This window comes from Colobus angolensis, unplaced genomic scaffold (genome assembly GCF_000951035.1).
Source record: "Colobus angolensis palliatus isolate OR3802 unplaced genomic scaffold, Cang.pa_1.0 Scaffold1, whole genome shotgun sequence".
In the NCBI taxonomy this organism is placed as follows: domain Eukaryota; kingdom Metazoa; phylum Chordata; class Mammalia; order Primates; family Cercopithecidae; genus Colobus; species Colobus angolensis.
The window spans coordinates 11,809,882-11,821,074 of record NW_012110918.1 but is presented as its reverse complement, the minus strand read 5'-3'; the positions used below and the strand labels follow the sequence as shown (position 1 = coordinate 11,821,074).

The following is an 11,193-nucleotide window of genomic DNA, read 5'->3' as shown; positions in this document are numbered from 1 at the left end:
GCGGAGGAGAGGCCTGGGAGCAAGGGCTGCTCGGAAGCACGCCCTTCCACAAGGAATTACTGCATCCGGGTGGTCCAGCTCAGAGTGACCACCTTCCCCTCCCGCCTCCCCTCAGGGCGTCCATCCTAGAGATGCGCAGAGACCACGAGGAGCAGCTGCAGCGGCTAAAGCTGCTGAAGGACCGAGAGGTCGATGCGGCCACCAGCGCCACCTCTCACACGCGGTACGTGCGCCGCCCCAACCATGCCCGCCTGAGGGGGGCGTCTGGGGGGTCCCCGAGACCTTCAGGAGGGGCTGACCCAGTCTTCTTCCAGGTCCCTGAATAGCATCATCCACCAGATGGAGGAGTTCTCCAGCAGCCTACAGGAGCTGTCCTCCCGCGTGGAGGCCTCGCACCTCACCACCTCCCAGGAGCGGGAGCTGGGGATCCGGCAGCGTGACGAGCAGCTGCGGGGTACGCCCTCCCCTCTCAGCCACCCGGGCTCCTGGTGGGAAGGGGAGCAGCTGCTGAGCACCCTGTGGGTTGCCCCTAGCACTGCAGGAGCGGCTGGGCCAGCAGCAGCGGGACATGGAGGAGGAGCGGAGCCGGCAACAGGAAATCATCGGGAAGATGGAGGCGCGGCTGAATGAGCAGAGCCGGCTGCTGGAGCAGGTGAGGCCCATCCTCCTGGCCCTCCTGCCATGGGGCCTCTTCTCTAGGGCACCCGCAGGCATGGCGGCACTGCTGACCTCACCTCCTCAGGTCAGCGCCCCACGTGCGGCTTCCTGCCTCTACATCCCCCTGCCCCGGCCAGGCCCTCAGCACTGCCCACCTGAGCACGCAGGGGCTGCCTGGCCAGGCCCCCACCACGCCCTGCCTGCTCCTCAGCACCACAAGCCTCTCGGCCACCTTGGCTGCCCTCCACAGTCTAGCCCCCGCAACCATCAGCTGCACTTCCCACTTCCTGACACTCCAATCTGTCACATCAGCTGAGGCCTGACATTGGGACAGATGCTCTTGCCTATTAAATGTCATCCTAGCCTCTTCAGCTCTCACAGAGACATTTGAATTCCCTAGATACCTTTCATATATAAGCACATACTTTATTTAAATAATAATGACCTGGCCGGGCTCAGTGGGTCACGCCTATAATCCCAACACTTTGGGAGGCTGAGGCGGGTGGATCACGAGGTCAGGAGATCGAGACCATCCTGGCTAACACGGTGAAACCCCGTCTCTACTAAAAATACAAAAAATTAGCTGGGCGTGGTGGCGGGTGCCTGTAGTCCCAGCTACTCGGGAGGCTGAGGCAGGAGAATGGCGTGAACCTGGGAGGTGGAGCTTGCAGTGAGCCGAGATGGCGCCACTGCACTCCAGCCTGGGAGACAGCGAGACTCCGTCTCAAAAAATAAACAAATAAATAAATAAATAACAATGACCTTAGCCAGGCACAGTGGCCAGTGCCTGTAATCCCAGCTACTTGGGGGGCTGAGGCAGGAGGATCACTTAAGCCCAAGAATTTGAGACCAGCCTAGCGAGACCATAGCAAGACCCCACCTCTAAAAACATTTTTTATGCCAGGCTAGTTGACTCACGCCTGTAATTCCAGCACTTTGGGAGGCCAAGGCTGGTAGATCACTTGACATCAAGAGTTCAAGACCAGCCTGGCCAACATGGTGAAACCCCATCTCTACTAAAAATAAAAAAGCTAGCCAGGCATGGTGGTGCATGCCTGTAATCCCAGCTATTAGGGAGGCTCAGGCAGGAGAATCGCTTGAACCCAGGACACGGAGGCTGCAATGAGTGGAGATCGCACCACTGGACACCAGTCTGGTTAACAGCGAGACTCTGTCTCAAAAAAATAAATAAATAATAAAAACATTTAAATTTTGTTTTAATGAACTGGGTGTGGTGGTGCACACCTGCAATCCCTGCGTTTGCTCACATCCTTTTCCTTACCTGTGGAAATCTTTCTAGGCTGAATTCAACGGTAATGAATCTTTTGATGCGACCACCTCCATGAAGCCTTCCTTGTCCTCCCCTCTGTGTTTTTGTCCCCAGCTGTCATAAAGCGCTTTTTTTTTTTTTTTTAGAGATGGGGTCTCGCTCTGTCGCCCAGGCTGGAGTGCAGTGGTGTGATCATAGTTCACTGCAGCCTGACCTCCTTGGCTCAAGCCATCCTCCTGCCTCAGCTTCCTGAGTAGCTGGAACTACAGGCACACACCACCACATCCAGCTAATAGTGTATTTTTTGTTGAGATATGGGTCTCGCCATGTTGCCCAGGCTGGCCTTGAACTCCTGGGCTCAAGCAATCCACCTACTTAGGCCTTCCAATATTTTGAGGGTATAGGTGGGAGCCACCACGCCTGACCAAAACAAAATGTTTTTTAGAGGTGGGGTCTCACTGTCACTCAGGCTGGAGTGCAGTGGCAAGATCTCGGCTCACAGCAGCTTGAACCTCCCGGGCTCAAGCAGTCTTCCCACCTCAGCCCCCAAGTAGCTGGGACCACAGGTGCATGCCACTATACCCAGCTAAGTTTTTGTATTTTTTGTAGAAATGGGTTTGCCATGTTGCCCAGGCTGATCTCAGACTCCTGAACTCAGACAGTCTGCCCACTTTGGCCTCCCAAAGTGCAGGGATTACAGGTGTGAACCACCTTGCCCGGTCAAAAACTTTTTTTTTTTTTTTGAGTCAGAGTCTTGCTCTGTCGCCCAGGCTGGAGTGCAGTGGTGCAATCTCAGCTCACTGCAACCTTCGCCTCCTGGGTTCAAGGGATTCTCCTGCCTCAGCCTCCTGAGCTGCTGGGATTACAGGCAACTGCCACCACACCCAGCTAATTTTTGTATTTTTAGTAGAGATGGGTTTCACCATGTTGGCCAGGGTGGTCTTGAACTCCTGACCCCAGGTGATCCACCTGTCTTGGCCTCCCAAAGTGCTGGGATTATAGGCCCTAGCCACTGTGCCTGGCCAAAAAAAAATGTTTTTAAAGAAGAAAATAAAAATATCTCACTAGTCAGAGATGTCCACTGCTGACCTGATATCTATCCTGTAGCCCTATCAACATAGATAGAGATGCTTTTATGTTGTGAACCATTTTGATTCGCCTCTTCATTTGGTAACTGTGTTAAGCACCTGCCTGGGGTCAGGCACAGTGAAACTCTTGCCTCGTGCTGTGTGTGGCTGGGCCCACAGCACAGCATTAGGCCACCCTGTGCTTAGCCTGCTTGGCTGATGGGTGAGGACAGGCAGAGTGTGTAGCTGGCCATTCAGCGGCAGGGATGTTGCTGCTCCTTGGCCCTCCCAAGCTGCTAGCCTTGGTGCTGTTGGAGACCTGAGGGTTGGGAGGGCACCTGCTGGGTCCTCCTCTTGGGCAGAATCATGCGGGCTGGGCCCTGGCAGTGCCTCTCAGGCACCCCATTTTGTGCCTCTTTGGGAAGGACGGGTCAGTGGCATAGCGTGGGAGACACTGGTGGGTTCGTGCAGCCCCTCAGGGAGTGGCCAGGCATGATCCTCAGGGTGGGAACCACGCTCTCAGTCCTGCCCTGGGCCCTACAGGAACGCTGGCGGGTGACTGCCGAGCAGTCCAAGGCGGAGTCCATGCAGCGCGCCCTAGAGGAGCAAAGGAAGGTCACGGCCCAGCAGATGGCCATGGAAAGGGCGGAGCTGGAGCGGGCCAAGGTGAGTCAAGCCACTGCACTCAGCCCCTGCCCCTGCCATTATGCCCAGGGACACTCACCCTGTGCCCTCACCCCCACATCCCAGAGCACCTTGCTGGAGGAGCAGAAGTCTGTCATGCTCAAGTGCGGGGAGGAGCGGCGGCGCCTGGCGGCCGAGTGGGCGGAGTTCTCCGCGCAGCAAAAGCTGAGTAAGGAGCGGGCGGAGCGCGAGGCCGAGCGGGCGCTGCAGGTGGACACCCAGCGGGAGGGCACCCTCATCAGCCTGGCCAAGGTAGGGCCCAGAGCCTCCGGACAGTGGAGGGCCCGGGGTAGCCTGCGCCTCTCCATCTGGACACATCCGCTTCTAGTTTTAGGAAAGGAGAGTGTAGCACTAATGTCACAAGAGCATAGGGATTAAAACAGTAATCACATCATCATGCTAACAGCTTCCTCCTATTGTCCTAGGTGCATTATACATATTTTATCATTGGATCCTCATATTCCCATGACTTTGGTCATTTAGAAATGAGGAAACTGAACTTCAGAGTTGAGCCTGCCACAGTCACGTGGCTTGTGAGGGCAGCACCCCGGCTTGGCCCCAGGCTTCTCTGGCCCTCCCTGGAAGCCCTTGGCTCCACCACCCCCTCCCAGGGGCAGGGTGGGCAGAGGGGACCCTCGAGTCCTGCACAGAGCGCAGCGCAACTCCTGGGAGGAGAATGCAGCAGGGCCTCGGCCATTTGCAGGAGCAGGCTGAGCTGAAGATCAGGGCCAGCGAGCTCCGGGCCGAGGAGAAGCAGCTGGCAGCGGAGAGAGCAGCCCTGGAGCAGGAGCGGCAGGAGCTGCGGCTGGAGAAGGAGAGGACCAACGCCACCGCCCTACGTGTCAAGCTCCGCGCCCAGGAGGTGGAGAGCATGAGCAAGGTGCTGCTGGGGCACATGGGTGTGGGCGCGGCTGAGCTCAGGCAGCCCTGACCCAGGCGGCCTCCCTGCAGGTGGCCTCCGAGAAGTACGAGGAGGGGGAGCGAGCATTGCGCGAGGCCCGGCAGGTGCAGGCAGAGCAGCAGGCCCGGTTGCAGGCGGTGCAGCAACAGCAGGAGAGGCTGCGGAAGCAGGAGCAGCACATGCACCAGGCAAGCCTCCCTGAGTGTATGGCACCCCTGCCCCCGACACCCCCAGCCTCCCACCTGACAGCTGAGTCCTTCTTTCCGGGGGAATGGGGACAGGAGCATCTGAGTCTGGCCCAGCAGAGGCTGCAACTGGACCGCGCACGACAGGACCTGCCCTCCAGCCTCATGGGTCTGTTCCCCAGGGCCCAGGGCCCTGCAGCCTCCAGCCAGAGAGGTGAGTGGCTCCAGAAGGAAGGGTCGGCGGCTCAGGAGTGGGCAGGGGCAGTGCTAGGAGTGGGCAGGCCCTCCTCCAGCTTCTCCAGTTAAGGCAGCCAGCTGGGTTTTACAGTCACCTTATTTCTTTTTTACACAAATAATGTGTGTTAATTTTAGATAAATCAGAAACAGAGAGGAACGCTATTATGAAAAATGTCACCTTTTTCTGGACTAAGGGGAAAAAAAGGAAATTTAAAAAGTCATCATCAGGCTGGGTGCGGTGGCTCACGCCTATAATCCCAGCACTTTCAGTGGCTGAGGCAGGCAGATCACATGAGGTCAGGAGTTTGAGAACAGCCTGGCCAACATAGTGAAACCCTGTCTCTACTAAAAATGCAAAATTAGCCAGGTGTGGTGGCAGGTGCCTGTAATCCCAGCTACTCGGGAGGCTGAGGCAGGAGAATCACTTGAACCCAAGAAGTGGAGGTTGCAGTAAGCTGAGATTGTGCCACTGCACTCCAGCCTGGACAACAGAGGGAGAGTACGTTTAAAAAAAAAAAAAAAAGTCACCCTCACCACCACTCCCAAGTCTAGAGAGAACCACTTTTCACTTTTAACATTTTAGTGCATGATGTTCCACTCAGGTACATTTTTTTTTTTTTTTGAGATGGAGTTTTGCTCTTGTCACCCAGGCTGGAGTGCAGAGGCATGATCTCGGCTCACTGCAACCTCCACCTCCTGGGTTCAAGCGACTCTCTTGCCTCAGCCTCTCAAGTAGCTGGGATTACAGGCATGTGCTACCATGCCTGGCTAATTTTGTATTTTTAGTAGAGATAGGGTTCTGCCATGTTGGCCAGGCTAGTCTCAAACTCCTGACCTCAGGTGATCCACCCACTTTGGCCTCCCAAAGTGCTGGGATTACAGGCATGAGTCAGTGCGCCCAGCCTGGTACATGTGTTTTTAAAAACAAAATTAGGATTGTATGTGTTGTTCGACAACTTTACTTTTTTCACTCATTTTCACTCAGTAATGTACACGTGGAACAGGTTTTCAGATCCGTCATTAAACATTTATCAATTCCCAACCAGCACAGTCTTCCCATGAGCCTGCTCTGTGCTGAATGATTTGTTGTCTTTTTTTTTTTTTTGGAGACAGAGTTTTGCTCTTGTTGCCCAGGCTGGAGTGCCATGGCGCGATCTCGGCTCACCGCAACCTCCACCTCCCAGGTTCGAGCGATTCTCCTGCTTCACCCTGCCTAGTAGCTGGGATTACAGGCATGCACCACCATGCCTGGCTAATTTTGTATTTTCAGTAGAGACAGGGTTTCTCCATGTTGGTCAGGCTGGTCTTGAACTCCCGAACTCAGGTGATCTGCCTGCCTCGGCCTCCCAAAGTGCTAGGATTACAGGCATGAGCCACCATGCCCGGCCGCATGAGCCACCGTGCCTGGCCTGTTGTCTTAAAGAGAAAGAGTACCCAGTGGACATCTTCCCACATACATCTTTGCACCTTTGCCTGCTTATTTCACTTGAATAAATTCCTATAAATGGTCTTGCCAGGTAGGAGCAGGTATGCATTTGTCAGAGGCTTCTGAGAGTTAGTGCCATTGCACCCTGAGTGTATGGCCAGGGTCCACCCACTGGCAGTGGGGAGCAGCCCTGCAGGAACAAGCTGTGACCGCCCGGTATTTCCACCAACATTTTGGTCCCTGACTCCTCCTTGGCCTTTTCAGCCCACTTGTCTACTGCTCCCAGCACCCGCTGGTGCAGCCAGCCACCAACTGGCCTGGACCCCAGCCCCTTACACCTTCATGCCAGGCTGGTGCTGCTGAGGCACACGGCAGAGCAGGTGAGTCTCTCCTGGCCTTGGGGATCCTTGTGTTCATAAGTCCTTCCTGCTCAGGGCAGAGGCAGGGAGGGGCACACGGTAGCCCTGGGGAGGGGTGACCCCAGCTCCTAGGGAGTAAAACTGCAGTTTGCTTAGTGAGCCAATGCTCAGACCTCCTCACTAGGCCAGGTTCTGTGCAAAGCAATTTGCATATGTCATCTCCTGATAACCTATAGTAATAATAATAACAGGCTGGGCCCGGTGGCTCACACCTGTAATCCCAACACTTTGGGAGGTTGAAGCAGGAGGATCACTTGAGCCTAGGAGTTTGAGACCTGGGCAACATGTTGAGACCCCATCTCTACAAAATGAAAAACTAAAAAATGAAAAGCTAAAAAAAATAGGACCGGGTGTGTGGCTCACACCTGTAATCCCAGCACTTTGGGAGGCTATGGTGGGAGGAGCACTTGAGCCCAGGAGTTCGTGGCCAGCCTGGGCAACATAGTAAGACCTCGTCTCCACAAAAAAATAGCTGAGCATGGTGGCATGCACGTGTAGTCCCAGCTACTCCAGAGGCTGAGGCGGGAGGATCACTTAAGCCCGGGAGGTAAAGGCTGCAGTGAGCCACAGTGGTGCCACTGCACTCCAGGCAACAGAGTGAGACTCTGTCTCAAAAACATAAATATTAAAAATTTAAAAATTAGCTGGGCATGGTGGGGCACATCTGTAGTCCCAGCTCTTTGGGAGGCTGAGGTGGGAGGATTGCCTGGGCCCAGCTGGTCGAGGCTACAGGTGTGTTCACACCACTGCACTTCAGCTTGAATGACAGAGCAAGACACTTGTCTCAAACTAAACAAAACAATAATGGTAACAGTTGTCATGGATGATTTCCTGTGTGCCAACCTCAGTGCTGAAGGCTTTGTTTATATTTTCTTTCTTATTTATTTATGTTTAGAAATAGAGTCTCATGATGTTGCCTAGGCTGGTCTCAAAGTCCTGAGCTCAAGTGATCCTACCCCCTTGGCCTGCGGATTAGCTAGGATTACCGGCATGAGCCACTGTGCCTGGCCTGCTTTGTGTATATTTTAAGCCTTTACCCTCACACAGCCCTACAAGGAAGGGCTACAAGGAATGTTTACAGACAAGGAAACTGAGGCTTAGAGACATGAAGTCATGTGCTCGTGAGTTCCACAGCAAACAAGTAGCCTTGCCAGGATTGAGACTGTGGTCTGTCTCACTCCGTACCTGGGCTCTTTCACGGCCCCTGCTGACTCCCAGAGCCAGGCAGAGTCAGGGACGATGTGGGGAGGGGCCTTAATGAGGGCTGGCTCAGCTAGTGTCCAGGGCTCCACCTCTCTCTCAGCTCAGGGAAGGTGACCGCCCATCCAAATCTGCCCTGCAGGACCGCGACTTCTTGGAGAATGAACAATTCTTTCTGGAGACCCTGAAGAAAGGGTCCTACAATTTGACTCATTCAGCCTGAGTGGGATCCCAGCCGATTCTCCAACAGAGGTTCAGACCCCAGAACTCTGCTGTTCCTCCTGCTGCCTCCACGGAGGCAGTGCCTGGGGAGGATTCTGAGATGCTTGAGGCCTGATGGCAGCTATTCCGTGGACAGGGTGCAAGTGCATCCTTTCCAAGTGTGCCAGCCCGGGGAAGCCCCTGCCTCTGGGGCTCTGTGGTGTAGGCTGTCTTACCACGGCTTTGGCTGCCCTGCCCCAAAGCCATCTGGCTTGGATCTGAAGGTCTGAGCTGGCAGCAAGGACCCCCAGCTCTCACTGGGCTCTGTGGGCTCCCCCTTTCCACAGGTAGACTGTTGTGGGCTCTTTTTGCCTGGGCCTCTTCTGAGGCAGGAGCTTTCTTGAGGGATGCCACAAACAGCCTTCCCTACTCCCTGCCAGAGCAGTTCCCTCCCTGATGAGCTGGAGAAGGGCCCTCTGGCCTCCTGACGGTACAGGGAAGGCACCAGCTAGATCCTCCCTTGTGGTGTGAGATGTTCCTGGAACTCAGTCGGGCCCTCCTCCTCCTGGGCTTGCCCAGAGCCCCCACCCTATTCCTAGCATTGCCCGAAGGACCAACCAGTTTGGGTGGACAGTGGCCTCCTCAGCTTCCTCCCCATCTAGGTGCCACACTGGCGGCAGAGGGAGCTGTGGCGATGGTGGGCCGTGGGGAGGGACGAGGAGGGAAGGCGCCTCTGTGCTGCTCATCTGCCCAAAGCCACAGCTCAGTGGGCGTGCAGTGGAGGTGACAAGGAATCCATCACAACTAGCAGAGATTTCTTTGATCCTCCTCCACTCCCACTGCTTCACTTGACTAAGCTTAAAACAACTGCTTTTGCCATGGCTTATCAGAGTTTATACTTATTTCTTAGAAAATGTTTCCTGTTACTTGCTGGACAAGTCCCAAAGAACAGGCAGATGTTCCTATTAAGAAAGTCAGCCTATAAGATTGGTCACGACCAGGCACCTCTGACCGCGTGCCTCTCCCCTCCAGCACCTGCAGTCTCCAGTGGCACCTGGAAGCTGGACCACAGCCAGGAGAAGGGTACTATTAGCCCTGCTTCAAACATGCAGAAACTGAGGCCCGGGTAGATTTAAATAACCTGTCTGAGGTGACAGTGAGTGGCGCCTGGATTTGAGTTCTGCTCTATCTGATCCCCAAGCCCCAGGCTGTCAGCCACCCCAGTCTCCTACCTCCCAGAGGAGCAGGCTACACTCCTGGTAGGTGCTGGTGTGGGAGGAAGATCTCTTCAGGCGCTTCTGGGGCTGAGGAGGGAAGCATCACACGCCCCGTTGGAAGCCTTGGTTAAGTCTCAAATTTGATTCTCCGCAAAAGAGACTCAACCAGTCCTGAGGCAGACCTGTGCAAAGAGCTGGGGGGGTCTAAGGATGGGCACATCGGCTCAGGGGCAGCTGGCATCTAGGCAGCCACCTGCAGGATCTGCAGGTGATCAAGCACACACGTCTGGGAGGGCAATGCTGGGAGACCCACAGGGGAGAGCATGGCCTTCAAGACAGTAGGGAGAAGAGGTTAGAAAGAGAGGGCTTTGCATATCTTGTTAAAGATGTGCAACTTTTCAGGGCAAATTTGTCTGAGGGCAAATTTTTAGGTCTTCACTAGAAGATTTTAAACAGTTGAACCATATTTGTATTTTAGAAAACCCATTGGCCAGGCACGGTGGCTCACGCCTGTAATCCTAACCCTTTGGGAAGCCAACGTGGGTGGATCACTTGAAATCAGGAGTTTGAAACCAACCTGGCCAACGTCGTGAAACTCTGTCTCTACTAAAAATACAAAAATATTAGCTGGGCATGGTGGTGCGTGCCTGTAATTCCAGCTACTTGGGAGGCTGAGGCAGGAGGATTGCTTGAACCCAGGAGGCACAGATTGCAGAGAGCCGAGATTGCACCACTGCACTGCAGCCTGGGCGACACAGCAAGACTCCATCTCAAAAAAAAAAAAAAAAAAAAACAACGACAGAAGAAAACCCATTGTGTCTGCAGAGTGGGGACAGACGATGTGTGAGAAGGCAGCTGGCAATGGTGCAGGGCACAGACTGTGGGCAGGACTGTGCCAGGTACGGCAGGGAGGGCCCACAGAAAAGTGCCCCTCAGACCTGGTGCCAGTCATGGAGGGTCAGAAAGGAAGACGTGTCGAGGAGGACAGCCAGGTTCCTGGCATGGGTGACTGGGTGGTGTCACAGATGAGTATACAGTGCCGGGGGTGGGGGGGGACAGCCAAGCAGAGGCATTCCACAGGCGCTCAGTTATAATGGCACTTTACTCAGTGTAAGCACTCGGCATTCCTGTCAGCACCATGAGGGTGTGGCAGGCATCCCAATGACCCCATTCAGCCTTCTCCCAGGCCACAGACACTGGAAAGGGCTGAGTGCAGAAATGAGTGTTGTGTAGCTGCTGCTCTTTCTTTTGCCTTCAAAATTGTAAACAAGATCATAACCCAAGTGCTTCATTCAGTTCCTTTTAGAGAGAGAAATATTGCAGCTGGGCGCGGTGGGTCACGTCTGTAATCCCAGCATTTTGGGAGGCCAAGGTGGGTGGATTACCTGAGGTCAGGAGTTCGAGACCAGCCTGGCCAATGTGGTGAAACCCTGTCTCTACTGAAAATACAAGAATTATCCGGGCATGGTGGCGCATGGCCTGTAGTCCCAGCTACTTGGGAGGCTGAGGCAATAGAATTGCTTGAACCCAGGAGGCAGAGGTTGCAGTGAGCCAAGATTATGTCACTGCCCTCCAGCCTGGGTGACAGAGTGAGACTTTGTCTCAAAAAAAAAAAAGAAAAGAAAAGAAAAGAAAAAGAGGCCGGGCGCGGTGGCTCAAGCCTGTAATCCCAGCACTTTGGGAGGCCGAGGCGGGCGGATCACAAGGTCAGGAGATCGAGACCACCCTG

At 54.6% G+C, this 11,193-nt stretch overlaps 1 protein-coding gene across 1 annotated transcript in view; it reads left to right on the top strand.

The window, feature by feature from the left end:
* FBF1 (Fas (TNFRSF6) binding factor 1) overlaps positions 1 to 9,403 on the top strand; it is a 32,068-nt gene extending 22,665 nt beyond the window's left edge. The window contains exons 20-29 of the mRNA XM_011947790.1: positions 116 to 223; positions 315 to 454; positions 534 to 652; positions 3,538 to 3,660; positions 3,745 to 3,930; positions 4,382 to 4,558; positions 4,630 to 4,767; positions 4,861 to 4,978; positions 6,692 to 6,807; positions 8,189 to 9,403. Coding sequence (XP_011803180.1) covers positions 116 to 223; positions 315 to 454; positions 534 to 652; positions 3,538 to 3,660; positions 3,745 to 3,930; positions 4,382 to 4,558; positions 4,630 to 4,767; positions 4,861 to 4,978; positions 6,692 to 6,807; positions 8,189 to 8,269 — 1,306 coding nt within the window. The 3' untranslated portion in view covers positions 8,270 to 9,403. The remainder of the gene's footprint in view (positions 1 to 115; positions 224 to 314; positions 455 to 533; positions 653 to 3,537; positions 3,661 to 3,744; positions 3,931 to 4,381; positions 4,559 to 4,629; positions 4,768 to 4,860; positions 4,979 to 6,691; positions 6,808 to 8,188) is intronic.
* The last annotated feature ends 1,790 nt before the right edge of the window (positions 9,404 to 11,193 follow it).